The sequence below is a fragment of the Drosophila ficusphila genome, unplaced genomic scaffold (genome assembly GCF_018152265.1).
Source record: "Drosophila ficusphila isolate 14025-0441.05 unplaced genomic scaffold, ASM1815226v1 contig_791, whole genome shotgun sequence".
NCBI lineage: Eukaryota > Metazoa > Arthropoda > Insecta > Diptera > Drosophilidae > Drosophila > Drosophila ficusphila.
The window spans coordinates 28,274,956-28,298,848 of record NW_025064737.1 but is presented as its reverse complement, the minus strand read 5'-3'; the positions used below and the strand labels follow the sequence as shown (position 1 = coordinate 28,298,848).

At 45.8% G+C, this 23,893-nt stretch overlaps 3 protein-coding genes across 3 annotated transcripts; all 3 read left to right on the top strand.

Annotated features, from left to right (window-relative positions):
- Positions 1 to 483: 483 nt before the first annotated feature.
- LOC108086874 (adhesion G-protein coupled receptor G7) lies at positions 484 to 3,158 on the top strand. Its single transcript, XM_017183936.2, is given in 3 exon segments — positions 484 to 1,652; positions 1,655 to 1,792; positions 1,853 to 3,158. Coding segments are annotated over 3 exon segments (2,412 nt in total). The 5' UTR covers positions 484 to 568; the 3' UTR covers positions 3,043 to 3,158.
- A 4,995-nt stretch (positions 3,159 to 8,153) lies between these two features.
- LOC108086797 (proton-coupled folate transporter) lies at positions 8,154 to 10,678 on the top strand. The gene is made up of 11 exons (XM_017183838.2): positions 8,154 to 8,211; positions 8,507 to 8,631; positions 8,684 to 8,793; positions 8,840 to 8,990; positions 9,050 to 9,233; positions 9,292 to 9,740; positions 9,799 to 9,935; positions 9,989 to 10,178; positions 10,230 to 10,277; positions 10,330 to 10,438; positions 10,496 to 10,678. The coding sequence occupies exons 2-11, from the start codon at positions 8,517 to 8,519 to the stop codon at positions 10,551 to 10,553; spliced, it is 1,551 nt and encodes a 516-aa protein (XP_017039327.1). The 5' UTR covers positions 8,154 to 8,211; positions 8,507 to 8,516; the 3' UTR covers positions 10,554 to 10,678.
- A 1,526-nt stretch (positions 10,679 to 12,204) lies between these two features.
- Positions 12,205 to 18,532, top strand: LOC108086875. Its single transcript, XM_017183937.1, has 4 exons — positions 12,205 to 12,540; positions 16,781 to 17,272; positions 17,484 to 17,571; positions 17,667 to 18,532. Exons 1-4 carry the CDS (start codon positions 12,426 to 12,428, stop codon positions 17,860 to 17,862), a joined length of 891 nt encoding a protein of 296 aa, XP_017039426.1. The 5' UTR covers positions 12,205 to 12,425; the 3' UTR covers positions 17,863 to 18,532.
- Positions 18,533 to 23,893: the final 5,361 nt, after the last annotated feature.

Here is a 23,893-nt window from a genome sequence, read left to right as displayed (position 1 = left end):
AGATAACACCATTTTTCTATCAACCTATGTTTGCATCGATAATAAAAGCAAACAAGTTAATTCAGACTTTGACAGATAACCGGTCGTCATCGTTGTTCACCAGTGTATTCCAGGAATACACCTTTTATCTTACAACTCGATCGCAAGTGATTCAGCACGCGTGTTTTAAGACCTCCACTCAATACCGGTAAAAAGGCGTTAAATCGCTATTTGCACAAATAACGACGACGTCATAAGTGTGGAATCGCTTCCCTGCCTCAAAGGGGTCCGACGGATTCTTTCCTCAATTGCCGAGATCGTGTTAATCACAGTGTAAACTGTATCGAATGTGGCAGACTTGGGGTTTTGTGTTGTGCGTGGTGTTTCGCAGTGTTACCAATGTTTCGCTTGGCGATCGAGGTGGCCACTGATAACGAACACCACGCTGGGGTCTACGGAAATCTAATCGATCGCCAGACAGCTCAGTTAGCCGCGATATTTCGAGGCAGTCGGACGCGAAAAGTACTTCTCCAACAAATACACTTGGTATCTGGACGACTGCAGCCAGCTGTTTGTTGAGTCACCAGCCATGAGTTTCGACTGGTGTTTTCGGCTTTTTCTGCTCTTGGCCTTCAAAGCGGCCCTGAACTTTGCGGCAAATGGGAACCCGAACTGCCCGGCGGAGCGGGAATTGTGCTTCAGGAATGGAACCTTCGACCGCTGCTCCGATCCGGAAGAACGGTACAAAAGCGGAGTGTGGGTTTACTGTGACTCGCTGTTCTGCGAGCCGGAGGAATTCGAGCACGACTACATCACCCGCAACCACGACCAGACGCCCCACGTGAACAGGTGGCAGAGGGCGAGGATCGGCGAGCGGGCCACTTTGCACGACGTCTGCCTACTGAGGAACGGACTGCCGGTCACCAGGGAGTGCAGGCTGCAGGGGGCCCGGGCCCAGTGGGAGTCCACGGAGGAGTGGGACCCGGTGGTGTGCCTCCGGCGATACAGGGAGCACACCATCAGCGGCGACCTGAGCAGCCTTTACGACGACGTGCTCGCGGGCAGGCGCCGCACCAACGACTCCCAGGGACGACGAGAGATGACGGGCATGATGAGGAACATGTTCCGGCAGAGGGACCGGACCCTCCTGCCCGTCGATGTCCACATGACGGGCCAGATGCTCGGAGATCTGATGCAGCAGGAGAAGGACGTGGCTGTCAGCGTGGACTTGGTGAGCGTCTGCAAGGAGATAATGTCCTGCGACAGCCAGGTGCTCCGCCTCTCCGCCACCCTGAACGCCACCAACTCGCTGCTCAGCAGGTTCGAGGGCTACATGGACGCCCTTCCGGAGCAGATGGTTCCCAGGGAGCGGTGCGGCAAGGCGGTGCCCAAGCCGACGAGCGACGCGACCGAGACGGCGACCACCGGAGTGGAGACCTACGACTTCTCCGACATCGGAGTCCAGGCCCTGATCACCGGCAACATCAGCGTGTTCTTCGCCAACCCGGAGTGCAGCAGGATCACTGGAATAGCCATTTTCTCTGCTCCGGCTGAGGGCAGGAGCACCTCCTCCAGTGGCTTCTGGTACCGCTTTCTTCGACTCTCCGAGAACCTGCAAGAGATTAAGCTGGAACCTGACCTGGAGGCTGCCGCCTTCCTGCCGGAGAACCTTTGGGGGAAGTGAGGGGCAGAGGAGCCACCTACCTTATCTTCAAGGTGTACTCCCACGATTCCCTCTTCGTGGAGACCTCACTGCAGCGCAGTCGCAAGCCGCGCAGCAAAGTGATCTCCATTTCCATACCCGGATTGGAAAGTAAGTACTATGTATTCCGAATTTGTATTCCCTTTACCACAATATCCCTCCGTTTCCCAGATAAACCGCTTTCCACGCCGCTGCCTTTCCTGCTGCGCAACGAAAACCTTCGGACTCCCGATTTGAAGGCACTCAGTTCGGGAACTGGCTGTGGCTATTGGAACTACGAAACCTGGCTGACCGAGGGAGTCACCACAAGCGGCAGCTCGGACCTGCTGAGGGACCCCATCGTCGAGTGCCACACGACGCACCTCACCCAGTTCGCGTTCCTGGTGGGGGGCAGCTACCGCACCAACGACCTCGGCGAGGAGGTCCTCCTCACCCCGATCAACGAGAGGGTTCTGGACATAATCTCGATCGTGGGGTGCAGTCTCTCGCTGCTGGGCATTCTGGGCATCTTCCTGACGGCCGCTCTCTTCAAGAGCTGGCGCAGCCAGGCCTCCACGAAGGTGCTCCTCCACCTGTGCCTGGCCATGTGTCTGCAGATGGTGCTCTTTGTGTTCCTGAACACGGACGACGTGTCCGAGCAGCTGGTCGTGAACGGGGACACGGCTCGCTGTGTGGCTCTGGGAGCCGCCATGCAGTACTCCATCCTGGTGCTCTTCAGCTGGATGCTGATCATCGCCTTCCTGCAGTTCCAGCGCTACGTGACAGTGATTGGCATCGAGCGACCCAGCCACTACATCCTGAAGGCTGCCATCGTGGCATGGACTCTGCCCCTGGTTCCCACTCTCCTGGTGGCCCTCATAGATCCCGACTCCTACGTACCCTCGGCAGCTCAGCTCTCCACGGACACTGGCATCTGCTACCCATCCGGATATGGCCTCATCTTCGGAGTGGTCCTGCCGGTGACTGTGATTACTGTTTGCAACTTCGTGATCTTCGTGTACGTGTTCTACAGCATCTCGCACTCCCTGAGCCAGAGCATCCACAAGTCGGAGAAGAAGCTGGTGGTCAAGCAGATCCGGCTCTCCGTCATGCTCTTTTTCCTGCTGGGCCTCACCTGGATCTTCGGAATCTTCGCCTTCATGCAGGCGGGCGTGGCCTTCTCGTACCTCTTCTGCATCACGGCCACCATGCAGGGATTCGTGATGTTCGTCTACTTCGTCCTCTTGGACTCGGCCAACCGCCGGGCGTGGGTGGGTCTCATCTGCCCCACCAAGATGGATATGGACGTCCAGAAGCGCACCACTGAGCTCCAGTCGATGACAACCTCGTCCACCAACTACTCGAGCAGATCGCACCACTGAAGCCATCATTCAACTTAGTCCCAACGAACAAAGGTCTACGACCAGCGCACAATCATTATTTATTTAATAATTTATAAAGTCTTGAAAGTCCATATGTAAGTTAAAAAAAAAAAGCTAATAATAAAAACAAAAACGAAATGTATATACTATGTAGAATTCAAACTGATGTCGAACCCTTTGCACAAATATGCAAGCCAAAAACTTTTAAGGCAGAACCAAGACGAAAACTGTTTTTGCCCCTTTAAGGCTTCATTCCCCCACCTCTTCGATACTTCAGTTAGTTTCTGTGTCGGCAGTCAATTTCTCTGGCATCGGAAATCCCAGCAACCAGCTACAGATGCTGAGCACCTGGTAAGTGTTGAAGCCATAAAAATTTAAGCAAACTTGAGGCATCTGTGTCTACAAGTGTGCACTTTGATTCCATTGCGACTCATGCGAAACTAAATTAAACGACGTCATGCGGAATGGAATGAACTCGATCCCGTGCTCGGTTGCCATTGGCCCACAACAAGTGTTTCCATTTGAAAGTTTCCTTTAAACCTCCTGCTGGGTGTACAATTACGTTTTAAATTACTCGGGCTTAAAGGATCTGGCTTAGACACAAGTGGCACTGCAAATCCATTCGGTGCACCAAATAAGCCGATTACTTTCCGAACTAATATGGCAATCAGAGTCACTCTGCTGGCCAAGGATAAAATGACAAGTTTGGTTCTCTATTAAATGCGTAGCAACCTCTTTTGGTATTCCACAACGTTAGATACCCGAAAAACATTCACTCTCGCTAAGCAAGAAAACACAGATGTGGGAAATGAAAATAAATCGATTTTCTCCCTGGCTCCCGCCCATTCAATTTCGAATTTTTCACTCACGCTATATTGGCACAAACAACCGGGTCCGTATATCAATTGCAATCAATCAAAAGTGGAAAGCTTTGAAGCCCCGACTGCATTCAGATGCAGGTTCATAGACAATGAGAGTGAAAGCAAGTCCGCTGCAATTGATTTTCCATCTGCAGGGCTTCTCCTTCCAGATATCGAGTACCTCAGAATTCCGGAGAAAACTTCCCTTTGGCTCAGAACTTCTGTCGATGGAAGCTGAGCACCTGGTAAGTGCCGAAGCCCTGCACTTTTTATGCTCGAACTGCGGCACTCGAGGAATGTTTGCCTTTCTTCCGGCTCCAATCACTCGAAAACTAAATTAAATCTTGTCGAGTGGAATGGAATAAGTTTGGGCGTGCGCTTGATTTCGATTCGTCCACTAACTTGGCCCTAAAAGTTGTCCATCATTGCTCGACTCGCCGTCTGGCTCTCCCTGGTTGGCCAGGAGCTGCGCTTTAAATTAGTCGAGTCGAGTCCCGTCCCCTGGAAACGGCTTAGTGGCAAGTGCCGTGCTATTTGAAATCAATTTTCTGCGGAAAAGTGCACTCTCGAAGAAAGCCGTTAAGCCGATTACCGCTGATAGAGACCAACTGTAGCATAAAGCTGAGCTCTACACACAGGTGGGGAACCTAATTGTTGCTAAATAATGCAGTTTTGTAGCCAACGCTCAGTGGGAATGGCGGAAGTAAGAGGATTGACTGCAGGGGATGTAAAAACCATTTTTCCGTCCAAGCAAACATTTAAGTATGCATTGGGAAAGTAAATATAACCGTTGAGAGCAGACCTCTGTCTTGTTCAATGCGATAGCCAAAGCTAATAACTCATGTTTTGGAAATGGTCTCTTCTTCCTACTTGTTCCCAGTTTTTCGTTGGGGCAAACACTCCTTTAAAGTTTACTACCGACTGCTGGCAGCCTGACTTTTGAGCGCATTCCGAGCACTCCCAAAAGGACAGGCGAGGACGTGTGCAACTATTAAAAATTATTTTCTTTTCGCATTCCTGGAGGTGTGCGGAGAAGTATTTTATGATCCGAGACGTGCAAATGGCCGGCCTGCAGGAGTCCCTGCGAAAGGCATTCCTTTAGACATAGCACTCCCGTATGTGCGGCTCGTATTCGTACGTGCACCCACAACATGAACCCATAAATATGTATTGATTTTCCATTCCATTCCTGCTTGCCCTGCCCTGTGCTATCGGTGGGAGTCCTCGAGAGGGTGTGGAGTGGCAACAATGGCAGGCTCCAAGACAGAGTTATGATTATGAAAGTTTTTTAATGCCAGCCAGCGGGAGCCAGCGCAGAAAATGGAAAATAAATGCGAGAAATTTGCCGCAATTTGCGACGCGCTGCCGAGTCACTGAACCGCAAAGCTGCAGAAATGTTGTTTATCAAATATTTATCGCATTCACATACCGCCTTTCGCCGGCAAATTGCAGCCAGACATGCAAATGGCCGAGTGGGGGACTGCAGCCCAGGCAGACAAAGAGGGTCCCGGTTCGGCACCAGAAATAAGGAATTGCCTGTAATCCGAGTGAGACATGTCTACATCACGAGTTCATTAATTCCGGGAGAGTAACGCAGTGCCGTAGTGCTCTCCGAACCCAGTAAACCCATATGCTTCTGCTCCATTTGGCCTGACTAATGGCCAACACCGCCCGACTCCCATGGCAGCGACATGTGTTCTGCGAACTGCGTGCCGAATATGTGGAAGCGCTCATAACAAATTTGTTGGATGTGCGGAAATTTGTCAAGAGCATTTGCCACAACAAACAAACATGGGACTCACCGCGTGTGCGGCGCTCCGTCCGCATGGGTTGGTGTCATATTTCGGCGAATAACAGTTTAACTGTGGCTTAAAGCAACCAGCTTGGCATGAAAACATGAAAATGTTTTTATAAAGTGTATCATCACACACAAAACATTTCAAAGTTAATTAATTTTTGCCAGTGCAGCCTTCAACAACACTATTTGTGTAATGTGTATATAATCTTCACGGGTGAGTTATTTGCGGACAAATTATGGCCGGTACAATAACGAAATGTGATTTCAGCTGCAGCGCTGGCTGGCCAGAAGCTTTGGGCAAGGCACTTGACCGGGCAATTAAAACTGCCAAAAACTAATGCCGCCGCAAAGCTTCGGCTGTTAGTTTTATGGCCAACTGGCAACTGGCCGCAAAGGACCCCTCGAAATGTTTCGAAATGTGCCAACGAAATCGAGTGGCTGTAATTGTGAAAAAATCCACAAACCAATTAAAAACCATCGGGCTATTTCCATCGGTAATGCAAAAGGGTGCGGCCTGAATCGAAATTTATTATCAAACAAACGGGCAACAGCTGCAGAGGCTTAAATCGGCTTATGAACTTTAAGGCCGCTAAGCCTTTCCGGCCCAATTTTAAGGGACACTTGTCACACAAAAAGGACTGCCCGCATCAAAGAAAGTATTTTTAATATTTTAATTACCAAAAGAGCCCAATTAAAATTGTCGCCGACAGCGAAAGAAAATAATTTAATATTGCAAAGGGGAATGGGAGATATTGAAAGGGTTAATGAGAAGGCTGTACAGAGTTGAGCTGTCTGCACTTGACCTGCTTCTCCCTTTGGTGTTAAAGTTTATCAGACAAACTGAATTCGGCAAATAAGCTACAAACAGATGAAATTAATTTCAGCTATTTTGTTGCTTTAGGAATTATAGATACCCAGATAAATAGAGGCCGCTTGCGCCTAATCTTTTGTTGGTTTTTTCCACTAGTGCCACAGCTTCCCAGCTCATTTCGGTTTTAACTGCCTACCAACAAAGTCGCGTCTCTGGAACAGATTTCCCGGGATTCACATTCATAAATCATCCAACGAAGTGAAACTAAGAAACATTTCTGTACTCCTGTGTGTTTGCGTTCCCTCGCCATTCCATCCAAGAATAATTAAGGCAAACAGAAACGAATTTGTGCACGTGCTGCGTTTAAGAAATTGCTTTTCTTTCCATTCTCTGGGGCGCTCTTGACTTACCCGACTTTTCTGGTCTTTTATGTTTTGGCTGGCATTTCCTTTCATTCTTTTTTTAATTTTCGCCCGAGTTTGCACAAGTTGCCCCATGCCTCGCCATTTGTTGCTGCTTCTCTGCTTTTTGTGTCAACAACACAAAGCCGCACACATCGCCAACAGTTGCCCCATTCCGGTTTCATGTTGCGCAACGCAACGCAACGCAGTTCAAGACAATGACTGCACAACTTAGCATGTATGTTGCATTGCAGGACGAAACTCCTTTCGGCATTCACATCTGCCAGTCGGTCGGTTTGGGGCTTAATGTGCCCCTCCGGTCCTTTGTAGCCCTGCCAGTTGGCGAAACAATGAAAGGCAAAGCGGAAAAGTTTACAATTAGCTTGTCAACAATGGACCGGCGTACGCGGCGTATGCGTGATGTGCTCGTGATGGCGGAAATATGCAGTGAACCATCCTTTTTAGTTTTTCGGGAAGTATTCATAATCGCAGCCAAGTTATTTGCGGTTCTTTGACGAGCAGATAGCTTGAACACTATTTTAAAGTAAAATCAGGGTTTTATTTTACAAGTTGAGCCATGCCACGTGGCTAATTAAAAGCCATAAAACGGCAGAGTGAGTCCCCTTCCCAGAAGCCAAACTAAAACCGCAGAAATAATTACTGAGATATTTTGCTAAACGTTCACCGCGCCAAGTTTAAATCTTTTTGCATATTTTATGCTGCGAGCAGTCCAAAATGAAGGGCAAAATAGTGATGTAATAAAAAGCGCGAAATATACGGCTGAGAGCAGCTAAGGGGTTAAAAAGCACTGGCAACATGTTGCCGGAAGTGTTGGCCTGCAATTTACACAGGCAAAGTTGTTCGCTTTTCTCGGCGGAAAACACTTTTCTTCAAATTCGTGTGTGTGCCTGTCGGGGGAAAAGTTTTCCAACATAAAGGGGTTAAGTGCAGAGCCCTGTATTAAGAAATGTGAAAGTTATGCTTGCTTTGGAAAGTTCCCATAACAAATATGATGTTTTACCCCTCGCGATCTATTTACAAATTCAGGAGTGATTGTATAAGCACACGGGCTCATGCATTGTAGGCTTTATTCAGCCACGAACAGTTGATACACAAAAACCCCCGTTTAATTCCATAAAATATTACGTACCGAATAATCATTTAAAATCTATTTAAGCATCTGAGCCGAGCTATTCCAATTCAGTTCGTGATCGGAACTCAAATGGAATAATGTCCGGTCCGATGTTCTCCCGTTGAATGAGTGAATATAAAATCAGCGAAGCGGAAACTTCGATTCAAGTATAAATAGTTATTTTTTTGCTTATAAACAATCAAAAAGTTTGCAAAAGGAAATGTGAAGCCTTAGGACTGTGCAGCCTATGTAAAATTAAAGAACTGAGTTAAGATGTGTTAATTTAGTGAGAAAATATAAAAAATACAATATAGTTAATAACTTTAAATACAAGTTTGACCTTCAATAGAAAACCAATTATAAAGACTCGAGCGCAATTATAAAGATAAGCCGTAATTTTCGGTTGGTGGTGCTAGTCAATGATATTCACTTAAAATAAAATTACAATCAACGAAAAAACAGGAAATCAGAAATGGTCGAAAAGACCTCGTTGGCCCAGCTTAAAAAGCTGGAATGGAGTCGACTCTTCAACATGTTCTATATAGAACCGGTGATATTCATGCTGCTCTTTTCGCACATGCTATCAGGTGAGGGGAACTTTATACCAGTGATACATCTACAGCATGATCTTTTGCTCAGGTACTGTAATGCGCAATCAGTTAATCTATCAGACCTGCACGACGATCTTTCAGTACAATGAAACCGACTGCAAGCTTTTGGATAGTAAGAACACCACGTCGGAAATTCAGGTGGGAAATCAAGTATAGGTCTTCCTATCTAAGCTCAGACTTTCAGGCCATAGAAACGGAGTTGCAGTCGTATGTGGCAAACATGTTCCTAACCCGCACGCTCTTCGAAAGTATAGTTCCCGCCATCTGCGGATTATTCATCGGTTCCTGGTCGGATCACTATGGACGTAAGCCCCTGTTGATTGTCTCCATGGTTGGTAGGTGTTTTAGGGATTCAATTTGACGCTGCAACAGGTTTAATCCGGATATCCCCCAGGGTTTTCAGCCTCTGCCCTGCTTGCCTCCGCCATTTGCTGGCTGTCCAGTTACTATATGGTTAATCCCTGGTGGTACACACTCGCAGCTCTGCCGCACTCCCTGCTCGGCGGACTGTGCGTCTTTTCGGTGGCAGCCTTTTGCTTCATCACGGACACAACGGATGTGAAGACCAGGCCCTACAGGTGGGTGCCGCCAGTTGTCGCAACAGCTTAATTGGGAACACTTATCTACCGCTTGCAGAATGATATTCATGGAGCTGATTCTCTTTGTGGCCCTCACCAGTGGCTCCCTGTTGTCCAGTTTTGTGTACGCAGCCACCAGCGCTGCCTTTGTCCAGAGCCTCTCCTGCCTCCTCATCGTTTTGGCCACCCTCTTCGTGATTTTCTACGTGCCCGAAAGCCTGGGAATGTGTCCAGATCAGGAGGAGAGTCCGCCAAAGGAAAAAGAGGTTGTGGTGACAATGTCAAGCCAAAAAGAAAACGAGTGCTCTGCAGAAAAAGATAGTGGTCCGCCCAAATATGAGACTGTAGAAAAGCCGCCAATTGATGATAGAAACGAAGAGACCGGTCTTTTCAGTATCAAACACGTTAAGGATATGTTTGCCACTTGCTTTAAGAGGAGGGAAAACAATGCCCACCACATCATCTGGTTGGTTACTTCGTCCGTTTTTCTCTCTATTTTTGTGACCGGTGAGTCTGCTCTAATTTTTTGGGAAAGTCAGGGACTGAGTTGATGGTGTCATCGCAGATGGTGTGATGACGGTGATGTATTTGTTCGTCCGTCAACAGTTTCATCTGACGGTGCGAGAGTTTACCATATTCGAAACGGTCAGCCAAGCGGTTCCCATGTTGGGAGCTGTTTTAGGGGTTCTCATCTTTAGAAAGGTAATTATCAATACATTTATTTCAAGTATTAATGTTTTAAAAAACTTGAACAGCTCTTTGGAATGTCCGTGGTCTCGTTGGCGTTGCTTTCGTTGTTTTCCGAGATCCTCAGCAATGTCGCCAGAGGATTCGCACATCTTCGCTGGCATCTGTACCTTTCTGTGGTGCTCGGCATCTTTCGCTCTATCCAGGGACCCATGGGTCGCACAATAGTGTCCAACATAGTCCCCTCCTCCGATACAGGTAAGAAGAATTATAGATCCAGCATTAACTACAGTATTTATTCCATCACAGGAAAACTGTTCGCAATTGGCAACATTGTGCAGTCGTTTGCTCCTTTCGGTAAGTCGAAGTCCCTCGATTGCCATCCCCATCCATCACGACTTTCTTCCAGTCGCCGCGCCCCTTTACACGGCCATCTACAAGAGCTCCCTGGCCAGCAATCCTGGAGGATTTAATTTCCTCAGCGCCGCCTTGTACCTAATGGCGTTTGTCCTCATTGGGTGAATATTGCCGCTATCGGTCGTCACACTAAATGATTTTGAATAAATTTGTTGCAGCTGTGTGATGCGAATTAAACTCAAGCACCGAAAGTTCTACGCCGAGACGCTCAAGTAGCAGAGTAAACTGGGTTTCCTTCCATCAATATTGATTGTGGCGAGCTCGCCAACTTTTCACGGCTTTGTTTATGCCCAAGTCGAAAACTTTGTGTGGACAGCATTAAATAACTGGATTTATGTGAACGAGTTTTTGTGTTTGGCTAATTCAATTTGCATACCGCAGGGGGAATGATTGAAATTACATCGTGTGCTCGAGTATTAACCATTCGAACCAATCAAATTGCAAAACGTCATGATGCTGCTCATGCTAACAATTTATCGAACTATTTGTAACATCAACTGGACATAAGTGACTGCTTTGCCATGTATAAATTGGATCTAATTGCCGGCCATGTCTAATGCTTTGTTGCGGTTATTATTTTGGGTCGAGGGTCCTTGTTGTTTCGGCAGCAGGACATGCCTTATGCATGAGCTTTTAATAGTGCATAATTTATGGGGCAAAGTTTGCGCAACATATTCGCAGAGTTCAAGCACATTCGGAGAATCGCTCGGGTTCGTTTGGACTCTTTGTGACTTTTCACGTACCGCATGAATTCGTAATGTGGCCCCTGCCAGAAGTTCGTAGGATACACAATTTGCAGCCATTTGAATTGTTAAACGTCAGCCTGCGATGATTAAATATTAAATTTCGACTGTATTATGCGCACAACCTTTGTGGATGCGTGCGGGGTCTACTTCCTGCCCCACGTGGCCACAGCCCAACCCCAGCAATCAGTATCGGGTTAACTTAACCCCCGACCGGGAGCGGAGCCGGCGAACCGAAACCGAGTCATCAAATCACAGTCTGTCTGCGGAAAACCATTTGTCGCGCGGCATTAAAGTGGAGGGTGCTCGTAGAGCGCTTTAATGTCCCCGCGCGTGCAACAAATAAACGAATTCGCAGGACATGAACTTTGCACTTGCACTCGGAGTCCTCGAACACGCCAGCTTAATGGGGCTGTCTTTGTTTGCCCACCGAAAGCGTTTACCATTGGGGAACCTCTCCTCCGATGCGGATGCATGTGCTGCCAGCGGTTTAGCGTCAGCACTTCCCGTCACTTTCCGCAAACTAAGCACTGAAGGAAAAGGGGGAGGACCAGATATGCCACGGGCACATTTCCTTATACTATGCATAAGTTATCTCCTTAGTTGGTGGATTGCATACAATTTATCTGACCAGATTTGTCACCAAAGGAGAGTTAGTTAGTTAGTTCTAAACAAGTAAATAACTATCTAAATAATTCCAATTGTTTCTCAGTGCAGTAAGTACTCGACGACGCGGTCTAACTGAGCAGTCAGGTTGGACGCGTTTAAAACTTAAAACAGGACAACGAGGAAGCAACCACTTCCGGTCGGGATGATTGATGGGCATTTTAGTGGCTCGCCAGCTGAGGCACGTCAACACGGCGCATACGTAATCGTTTATTAAACAAAACAAATTATGAGCTGCCAGCGGGCCAAACAACATGCAAGTGTTGACGAAGGTCAAGTTTGCCTCTGCCAAGCGGCGGTCTACCAATCCGTCGAAAGAGAAACGGAGTACGTAAGGCGTTACGTTTTACGTAAAGGGAAAGGCTCTCAGTTTTGCATGGACCTTCGCTCTCGTTTTCCTGGCTGAGCTATAAAACCCGAGAGCCCACCCGAAGCGCAGTTAGTTTGCTGAAGACTCCGACACGAAACGGTCGCCAGTTTTTCCGGGCTTTTCCGACTTCGCTTATCGTCGCGTCCTCGCCTCATTTTCCGTAGCCCGCTTATCAGCGCAAAACGCGACGCGTGGAAATGCCGTCGGTGGAAATGCAGTTGGCATAAGTCGCTGCCCGCACGAGTGCACAACATATCAATTGGGACTTTCCGACAGCTCCATTAACCAGGCTCCCGCACACCTGCAGCCATGTTTTGGATTTTACGGCGCACCGGAGCCGCCAACTTCTTCAACTCCTTCAACAACAACTGCAGCTTTTCCAAGAGCAACTCGAACGGCGGCAATCACAGCAACAGCACCCAAGGTGAGTCCCGACACCTGGGCCATCAATTAGTCCAGTTTACTGCTGCAAAAGTCGCCCCTCAATTAGGATAATTCATCAATAATTAGCGGACTAATCGGATTAAGTCTGAAACTTGTGCGTAAGCCAATCGTGAATAGCTGCAGTCCTGCTGTTGAGTTGGGGTTTATTAGTTGGAAAACTATGGACAGCGACATGAACGGAACAGATTCTAAAAGATGAGCTCATAGCTTAACAATCTGCTTTAATTTAAATATTTTGTATTCATTTTTTATTTATTATTTTGATTTGGTTTTATACAAATCATTCTTTAGAAGGCAGACTGAACTGCCTCCAATCACGACCAATCACTGTTGCAAATCAAATTTTCCCAGAACGACTGTCAACAAGTCAATGCCCGATCTGCGAGTATTTTGAGGTGTACTTTGATTTCCACGCAGCTTAGTCCTCTATTCTTATGCCAGACATGCCCCACTTTAGGCCTGGCTTCCATTCATAAGCCAAGCCCTCGCTCGTTATCAAAACAAGTTAATTAAAATTCCCGAAATGACTTGCGGAGTACAGGCGGCGAATGTATACTGTACTTGTCTGCATACTATTGTTTGCCTTTATCTGTTCCGTATGGAAAAGTGGGAGTCCTGGGGAGCATTTTTTGGCAAGCGAAGTAAAGTAAATAACAGCGCGGCCCTACAACCCACGCAATAATGAGGCTCCGCACGTGTGTGTGAAACAGAAAACGTGGTGCGGATGTGACTGTCGGAAAGAAAACACTTTGCTCCTTCGGTCCCAGGATGCTTTGTCTAAGCGCCAAGTCTCGCACCCTCCTGCAAATCGCTGGGAGGACAAAAAGGAGGAAGGAAGGTTTAAGGGGATTTCGCTCTAGGCAAGCAATCCACATTTTTAGCTGCTTTTGTTGATTCCCCTTCGAGCTTCAAGTGTTCGAATTTCCATATTTCGAGCTCAAGTTGGATATTCACTAACCGTTCAGTAGGATAAATAGTGTATGTGCCAAAAATGGTTCAAAAAGCGTTTGATTATTTCAAAACATAAAATACCAAAAACATAGATTTAAAAATGCTAGTCCGTTTCTTTTTCGGGGTTAAATATTAATCAGTAGAAAATAACGATTTTAATTAAAAGTAAACACTGGAAAACAGCAAAATGTTAATTACGAATGTTAAATTATGTTTGCAAACCTCCTTTGTTTGTGGCAAGCCGGATAGTTTTTGGCAGTATTGGTTTTCCCTGATTGAATTTGCTCTTCGCTAATTGGAAACTCTCGATTATTTGTTCACATAATTATGTTTGAAAAATGCTGGGTGGATAACTTGCACTGTTTACTTTAGGGAACATCTGTTCCACATGAGCAACTTGAAAGGCTTCTTGCATTTGATTTACTACTGCAAGCAGCTGTTGTTGAGGGAAAAAACGAGCTGACTATATTTCGCCACCCACTTCAGCAATTCTATTTTGAAATTCTCGCTTGGCTAGGAAACAAAACAAATGTTTAATGAATTCAAACCGACGAATGCATTAAAATGATATGTAAACAATGTGCTTAATGCCATGGCAATTATTGAAAAGCTTTTCCGCACACAACAAATTGCCATTATACACTTTGCAAATTCACGAACATTTATGACATTAATAGCAACGACAATTTTTCCAATCAGCCGTGGCAGGCGCAAAATTTAATCGTAAAAAACGTAATTTGCCAACTTGAACCAGTGACAACAAAAACAAGACGACGCCCTCAGGCTTTTGTCAACATATGTATTGTTGTTCGCACGCGAGGCGGAAAAAGGGAAGGGGGCGGAGAAAGGGGCGGGGCTTATGTGTTATGCAAATGCTGGCAACATATGGCTGCGGCATTAACCGATAATTATGACAGCCATTTGTCATTGATAATAATGCGTTTGTGCATTCAATTTGCGAATCTGCGCAGGGAAAATTGTAAAACAAGTAATGTCAATTAGCTGAGGCATGTGGTTATGGCTCGGATGTTTGTGTCCACACAGATCTCTGCAAAATAATAGCAAACGAATGTTGAAATTAGTTAAAGGTGCGCAACTTATAAATCACAAATTTGATAGCAGTAATTTTTTATAAGTAGTTTGTATATGTTTGTGCTACTTGGGGCCAGTGGAAAGTAAAATATTTGCTATTCTGTACACTCCCCCTGTAGTGTTGACCGCCATTGTTGTGCAGCCAATTAGTTGGAGGTCCTGCACAATGTCCGTTTGGGTTTGGGGTTTTCAGTTTTCGGTTTTTCAGTCTGTTTGCCTTGGCTTTCTGTGTTCTGCTCAGTGGCCATCAAATGTGGCTCGCTTCGGCTGCCGGCATCATTAGTTCGTGCTCTCGGCCAGACATCAGAAATAATAATAACAACGGGCGAACAAAATGTATCATAAATTACGGTTGGCATTTGGCCAGACTTCGAATACAGTCCGCATCCTAACCCAGCATGGGAAGAATTATTGGGCATTTATCTGGCGTATTAATATCGCAGGCAGACAGGACTGCCTGGAACGCAGCTTCCCCGGGCCATGATTTATATTTTCTTGCCGGCGGGCGGCATCATTTGTAATAATTTGTGCTGTAATTCTAAAGTAGAATCGAGACAAAACTTTTATCTTTCGAGATTACGAGTCCGGACCAAACTTAAAGCCCGTTGTCATAAATTTCCATCCCAGTCCCAAAGCGGAAAACTGCGATAAATGTTTGCAGCTCTGCGGTCCGCAATTTGGCGATAAAATTGAGTTTTAGTTTGCCTCACGCTCTGACGCGTTTTCGAAATCACACTCTCGGCCGACTTTTCCCCACTTTTTTTGCTCCTTCCGTCATTTCCGGAGAATGTCGGCCCCATATGGCTTTTTTATTTCCCTTTTCGACACACTTTTAATATTCATGGACGGTTTTTTCCCCGGCAGCCGCAATAATAGGAGCTCTTAATGGTGTGTTATTTCCGAGTACATAATGTAGAGCCCTCAGAGGATTTAAGACCATCATATGATGCGTTCACGGCTTTTTAAACCTTACTTCAACATATTCTGAATTTTTATGTAGCTGTCAGTAATGAATATATGGTATCAGTTCACATTTTCACTCTATATCGTAATCTAGTGGCTATCGGTGCAGATATAGGCAACCAGTAAAACCCGATTAAAGATTCTCTGTTCAAACCGCGTGTAATCGCTTCAACCTTGGTTGATTTGAACATTTAAACACGATTAAGCCGTCCGATTTGCCAGTATCGTGTCGTCACGTATACGCACTGTTGACCACGATTGCAATTAAAGCCAGCGGAGAGACAAGCCCACATAATGAGCTGCTAATGGGAGCTCGAACGGCTAGTGTGCCATAAAAATCCAGGGGCCAAGTCAGCACACCATCTATTTTTGGGGCCGTAAATAAAGGCTTTGCAGGATCTCACCGCCACCAGCCACTATTTATTGTCCTTTCCCCTCCAATCACACACAATGCACAAACAAAGCCCCCAATAAATCTCATTTTATCACTTCGGGACTTCGGGGAATGCAGGCTGAAATAAGGAAAGCGGAAACTCTTTGTTTCCACGGCAAGGCTTTCTGTAAATATCAAAAGCGGCACAAAAGCCTCAATAAATTGCCTGATGCATTGAGGAACATTTCTCAGTGTTCCCGCGAACAAAAAAATCCGCCCGTAACGAGAAAACAAAAGTTGTGCACTGGAAAAACTAATGCGTTACAGCTAAATTCAGTTTCGGACTTTTTGACTGCACAGACAATTTAAAAGCAATCAAAAAGCGATTGAGATGGTTCATTGTTTTTGTTCGGGGTCTGAAAAACATCAAAAAAGGTGAAATATGTTCCTGTTCTCGAGGAGATACGCTTAGAGATGGATCTAAGCCAAAAAGAACTGGAGCAAGCAAAACGGAATTGAATTGACCTCATTGGGATTTCAATGTGTATTCCAGAAAATATTCTGCGAATTTACTCTTTCATGTAGCAAAGTTGTTCTGTGTTTTTCTCTGCGCTTTGTAGCGTGACATTTTTTCAGCCGAAACCTGTTCCCAATAAATAAGAGAAATATGTGCGAAACCATAAATAGAAACCTTCTGAAAGGCAAAAAACTCCACACAGCTCTTTGAAAAAAACAAGCCCCCGGGGATTTTTCTACATTTTCCCGGAATGTTTTATCAATACGAAGCTGGCTTTTATTTAGCAGAGTTTTTCATGCATTTTCCCACCTCATTTTGCGGCAGACAAGTATGTGAAGCGGCCCCCACGGAAGGCATATGGACGACTGAGCGCCGAGGCCGACGATGCCGTGTCACTCGGCCACAAAATCGATGATCCGTTCGATGAGCTCGACGACTTTGAAATGCTGGCGGCGAACTCCAGCTCAGCCGGCTGCAGCAGTCATGCCAACAACGAGCCACCTGGCGAAGCCAATGGCAACGTCAATGTCAACGGCTCGAGAGGAGCAGCAGCATGCGGGAACGGCAACGTGAACGGGAATGGAAATGGGAACGGTAACGGGAACGGGAGCCTGGCACTCCTGCCCTGCACGGACGCCGATTGCCAGGGCAACTACGAGGTGGAGAGCGCCCTCTGCGAGCTGGGCCTCTGCCAGGCGAAGGGCAAGACATCAAAGGACCTCGGTGCAGGCAGCACGTCCACGTCGAAGGAGATTAACGAAAACACAATAAGTCGGCTGCATGCACTGGCCATGGCTGATGATGATGACGACTACGGTGAGTGGCGGTCCATAATGGCCATCCGATGATGATTTGAAAGGCAAACAACGCAGCTGGGTTAGTACAGTGGAGGGTCGAAAATTCAATTCAAATTTGTATTCCTTAGCTAGAAAGGCCCTTCAGTACCTTGCACTTTCCACTGAACTAGCTCCTGTAAATGTTCCCTCAGTAGATGTAACACTGTACTATATTTTCCGGGAATTTCCAGATGAATCGCTCACCTGCAACGTGTGCGACCGGGCTTTCCATTGTCACCGTCAGCTGGCGTCGCACCAGCAGAAGAAGCGGCACTTCGGGTAAGGGAAATGCACTTAATTAAGCCAGCTCTCACTTTCACCTGCTTTCTCGCCTTTCCTGTGCCATTTCCCCCCTTCCACCTTCCCCCCTCCAGCTGCAGTGGCTGCGACAGTCTCTTCCCCTCGCTGATGCTGCTGGAGCACCACAAGGAGGAGTTCGAGCACTGGAGCGACGAGGAGATGGGCCGCCGGGTCTGCTGCCGGCGGAACAGGTGCGACGACGACTACTTCACGGACACGGACTCCTTCATCAGCGACGCGGAGAGCGAGGATCTGGAGAGGCTGTTGTAGACGACGGGCTTAAAATCGGAGCTTGGCACTGAGCGACTTAGCGAGTGAGCGACTGAGGGATGGCGGGCAGGACTTAGTTTCGGAGGGTTCACCAGCCGGAGAGCGGCCTCCATCGCCACCCCGCTGGGCGGAGTATCCTGCGGCGCCAAATGGAAGGGAAGGTACGGCAGGACGACGGACTGGGCGCTCCTCTTCTGATGAAGATTGACACTCGGGCGGGCCGCTTGTCGCCCTAATGAAAATGAATTAAACCCCAATCTGGCTGAACGCAAAGCCGCCAGCCAAACAATGAAACATGTTGGCCCAAACCCGATACCAAAAACAAAACCAAAAACAAAACCAAAACGAAGCAGAGGCGGCAGCACGGGATATAAAATACTTGTGTGCTGTGGGCCGACTGTACTTTTAGAGTTCAACTACGAGAGACCTCGGTGGGGTCTAAAACCAAGTTATTGTAAATGTAAATGTAATTGTAAATGTATATCTATGTGTGTGTATAATGAGCTAGTCGAATACGAATACGAAGTTCCATAAGTGGAAGTCATATCATTAAATGCATATGTGTTGACCGAGAACAAGTGCAGAAAACTATTTACCAAGCGGAAAACGCAAGAACCCAATGTATTTTTCAATAAATAAAGCCGTGCGAAGCCGAGAGCCTTTTCAGCAATCTGTACTCGTTCATTAAAAATCCCATAAATTTCCAATTATTGCCGGACACTTAAGGAAAATGGCAAGCAATTAAAATTTCAGATTTCTCCTCCGGCGCATAAGTATTCCGCGAAACCGGAGGACTGGACAAACAAGACGACACCCAGAAAACAATAATGCCCCGTGGACAATTCTTAAATTATTCAGCGGGTGGCTTTGCTGTGGCATCATTAAAACTTGATTGACTTGATGATGAGCAAATGAAGTGGGCGAAATCAGCGCCGGGCCTTCGCAGGCGAAAAACTTTGCCCGCCTTCAAGGCCGTTCATGTCAGTCTGCCGGCAGAAGTAATATCCGCCGCAAAAGTTTAGCATTAACCTTGAACGAGCTCCTCGCAGACTATACATATTTGCTAATGTCTCTCGCATTTTGGTAAGCAATTTCGTTTGGCCGAAAGGGTTCATATTTCGGTTTAATGGCCATCGAGATGCGATAACTGCTTGGCACGAACATTCTATAAACGCTGTTAATGGAGAGTTCGACTGCCTAGTGGTTAGAAAACTGTATTAAAATGTACTCAAACATTCAGTTTATACTTCTTAATTTTAGTTAAAGAGCTAGGGGCTTTTCAATAAAGAAGTATGGCTTAAAGCATTTCATCAGATGTATCTTATAAATGTGAATAAGGTTTACTTTCATGCTTTAAGCAGCTTATGGCAGTGTATATACCATATCAAATAAAATCTCCCTTCCGCTTATCTTCGCATACATTAAACGAAAAAGGAATTGTGTGTTTTGCGTTTTTGATGACGACTTCGCCGGAAGAGGAAATCAGCCATCGGAAAAGCGCCGAGAAGAGAGACAAGAGGAACGTTCCCCAGCTGATAAGTAAATTCATTTCTCATGCTCGACCGGAGAAGCGAATGAACCGGAGTGCTGGCCTTGCCCTTGCAAAACCCATCGCAGGCACGTAAAATGGATTAGCAGGAACTTCTCCACCGTAATTCCTGGACCGACATTCATTTCCCGACCGAAAGCTGATTGATGCTCCTCTCGAAGGTCGAGTTCCTAGGAGGCAAACAAAAGGTTTGAGAGCGGGAGTGCTGGAGCGCTGGAGACTGGCTGGAGCATATGTCCATGTGGCCAGGACCACCTCGTGTGGACAGCTCATTTGACATTTTGATGGATGCAAAGCCATAAAAGGATCTCCGCTCCGCTCTGCTTGTCTGGTGTGCGCATTAAATTTTGATTTGATTTTATTACGGCACTCGTAAACATTTTATGTGTACATCATACGCACTGTTGGCCAGGCATTTACATAAAAGCCGGCCAGATAGACAAAAACCACAGGGCAGCGCCACGTTTATGTGGCTGCATATTAAAATACGCTTTACAAGGGCCATTCGAGAGCGGGAATTTACATAAACCATTTGACGTGCTCTCAGCAGATGTTTCCTCCTCCGAAGGAGGCTTTTGATCCGCCGCAAATTGCATTGCCTTCATTAGCAGCTAAGTAGTATTGCTGCCTCCAGGTGGAAAATTGCATTTCCGCCGCTTCCGCAAATCCTCTGACAGGCCATCAAGCCCCGAACAACTTCGGAGGCCCTGCATTATTTTCAATGCAGCAGCAAAATGAGCTTTTTTGCATGCCAATCAGGCCAATTTGTAACGTGGCAAATTGAGTTGAGCCAGCGGAGCAGTCTAAGCCCTTCTTCGTGCCTGAAGGCCGCCCGGCAGCAAGGCAGCCATTAGCTAATTAAGACGCTCCGAGTTGCCTTGGCTGCCACCCACGAAAACACACGCACACCCACACACCCACACACACACACTCATACACATTACAGGGACCGCAGACAAAGGACTTTGCAAGGCGCCAGCAAAAGGGAAAATTGCGGCCAGCACAAATTTCACACATAACAAAAACTTCGAAAAACCCAGGAAGAACAAGACACTGGAAAAGTTATAGCTGTGGGGCTCACTTTTTTGCACAGAAATTCTTCGAATTGTTTTTCTTAAACCAAATTGATCTAAATTCATAAATACAATGGATTAAATAGAATTAAATAATTTAAAAGAAAACCTTTACATATGATACCCTAAAATCATCTAAATTATATTTTATAAAAATTATTTATTTCTGCTACATTATTATGAATTTTTCAATCTGTGCACATAAATAAAATACGTCGAATATATGTATATAAAGCACATTTCTGAAGAGCATTCCCCCTATTTCCCAAGGATTTTTCAAAGCTGGCTAAAATCAAAGGAAGCCACAACCAGTCATTTTAGTCTTTAATTTCCGCAGAAACGCGAGACTTGTAAAGTTAATTAAAAACCGCTGACTGTCATCGTCGTTCTGTCGTTTCCAGTTGCGAATGCGTTCGCAAATGATAATTGTTGGCACGAAACAAGAACTGTGGCACAATGGGTTAATTAAAATATGCCAAGTCATTGTTCAGCGATAACAACTGCAGGGGAACGACTGCAAAGGGGGAGTGAAAATCTAGTTAAAAGGCAATTTCAATTTTCTCGCACATACGTGTAGGCCTCCAGGGGTTAATTGTGCAACTGCTAATCAGATGAAAGAGTGTGCAGGAGATCCCCGCTTGCACCTGCAAAAGCACAATGAAGGAAGAGGTAATAAGAGTTTATATACTATCAAAGTTTATTTGCAGAAAAACATACTTCCTATTCAATAGCCTTAAATTATTTTAATACAAAACAGTAAAAAAATAAAGAGTACCAGAAAAAGTAGAAAAAAACTTTCTTTCTACCTATCTTCCCAGTACTACAGACATATTAAGAAGTACATTGTGTATGCATCCTCCTGAGTCCTTTTCATTCTGTGAATGTAAAACGCAGACGTGTTCATAAAAAGCCCAACTCCATCCACAGGGTAAAAGTTGTTCAATGTTCATTGATTAGGACGAACACGGCACCCGGGACACCGAGGGCAATGATGTGTACCAAAGTGTGTGCCTAAGTGTAATGCCTGATAATTGAAAACAAGCCGGCAAAAGCCCGTGGAAAGGCAAAGGAGCAGCTACAAGGGGCTCTATTACCATCTCGAGTATCTGTATCCACACACACAGCCACCGGGGCCCAAAGCCTGCTAATGGAGGAGCTGTGTACGTTAAAGTTGTCCTTCAAATCGAGTTGATAGTTCCACATCGGACCAAAATCAGGGTGCCTTCATCCGAGTACACGGCATGGACAAATATTAACTGTGAGCGCAGTCCATCGGAGACTCTATAGGATCTCCTGGCAAATATTTGGTTTATTTAAGCAACGACTGATGGATAATCCGAAGCACCTGAGGGGAAATTGTGCTCCCTGGAAAATCCATACATTTTTTGTAAAATTCACAGTGTGATTCCTACTTCCATTTTGCAGAGAACAAATTACCAATATTGGTTTAAATGTATAAAGTGCATAATTATAAATACTTTCCCATATCGTAATGGTTTTTAATAATGCAAGCAGATATCACTTTCAGGCCGACGGAAGTGACTGTTTCTGAAATCAGCAACAAGAGTAAAACATAAAGCAACCTTTTTAATTAAATTGATGTGGCCATTTACTGGTGATATTCAACCGTTTGGAGTTCTCTTGGCTGCTCTCGTCACGTTTTTCAGGTAGCCGCAGAGCATATTTTGCCATACGGACTGACATTTATCACAGCAGCCGGCGCCGCAGCAGCATCCGCAACATCCGCAGCATCCGCAGTATCCGCAGGTGAAAAAAAAACATTATTGACAAATATCAATTTGATGCACTGCCAGCGTTTTTCGTCTACCAGCAATATGATAAGCAGCATTTGCCTGATGCTGATTGATGGGCCATGAGCGGTGGTCCAAAAGTGATTTTTGGCTCTCTCCCTTGGCCACGCCTCCACAATCCCCCCGCCTCCTTGCCCCCTAAAAATCGCTTTGATTGATGTGCAAACAGAATTATTCTGCTGCATACTTTCGGGCAAACGCATTAAAGCAGTCTTCTGAAGTTTAGTGTTACTGTGTTTGCATTTCCCACTGCCTTTTTAAGTGGGTTGTGGGTGGTGGGTGGTGGGTGTGTTTGCAGAAAGGCCGCTTCTAATGCCGCTCGCCATTAAAATCATCTTACCTTTCCCGCTTTTTGCCTTCTCGCATTAAAAATTCGAATATATTTCGGTTAAACGAGGCAGGTAACGTTGAGTAAGCTATTTTTATGTTGATCTACAGAATTTGGGATACACTGGTTTCTGGTAAAAAGGTTAAAATACCATAAATAAAAAAAACATTAGCTAACGTAAGGAAACCATTCTCCTAATAACCGAGTATATACTGAACCAAACTAGAGATTTATTTGCATTTAACATCTTGTAGATTCAAACCCTACAAAATGTTAAACGCAAATAAATCTCTATGATTTCATCTCGCGAACAACATGCCATCCACATCTTCAATGCTCCCCAGCAAGAGTATTAAAAACAAAACGAAATTTCAATTTACTTTCAAGTCAACAAAAAAGAATGGGCCTGACTGCGGCTTTCCCATTACATTTAACTTTTCTCGCCTTATATTTTATTCAAATGGCTCCACATTATTATTTTCTCTTTGTTTTCTGTTCGCCGCTCCGCGGGATAACTTGAGCTGCTTGAGTGCCTGACATTTTCACATTTTGCTGCCGTTAAAACGAAATTGCAGAGGAAACAACAGCAAGAAGGCGGCCATTACCCGAGTCGCAGGTCCTCGATGAATTTTCCGAGGATGGTCAGAAGTTTTCCACGACCATTAGGCGGATCTCGTGTGGGGCTTAATTTGAGTAACATTTTCCCAGGTGCTAAGTCGCCGTCTAATGAGAGTGTCCCGAAAATACTCCACCCCGCCCCAATCATCCAACATCCAAGTTCTAAGTGAATTTAAACTGAGACCGCAGAGGAAAAGTTTAATTGAGTTACAGCAAGAGCAGAAGGCAGCAGAATGCCATTACGCATACGACCCGTTGCATGACCAGGCGCAAAGACAAAGTTTCCAGCAAACGTCATTAGTTTTAATAACATTTAGGCAACCCGGAGGAGAGTGAATGTATTTGCCAAGACATGAATGGAAGTCAGGCAGCCACAACATTTGTTTGCGATATTAATGAGGAATGACATTCACATTTGCTGCTTGAATGCATCCAGTCCTGATTGCGATTTGCCACGTGACCGGTTCCTGTGCGCCTCAATACTCTTATATCCTTTAAGGCCACATGCCAATCATCCAATTGAGTTGATTAATTTATTTCCCATTCAGCAGCATTTAATAATTGAGAACGTATTTACATCAAAAATAAACGGGAAACTAATGCAGTTAGCTAAGCGATGTGAGCTAACTAGTTAGATAAAAGTCAATTATTA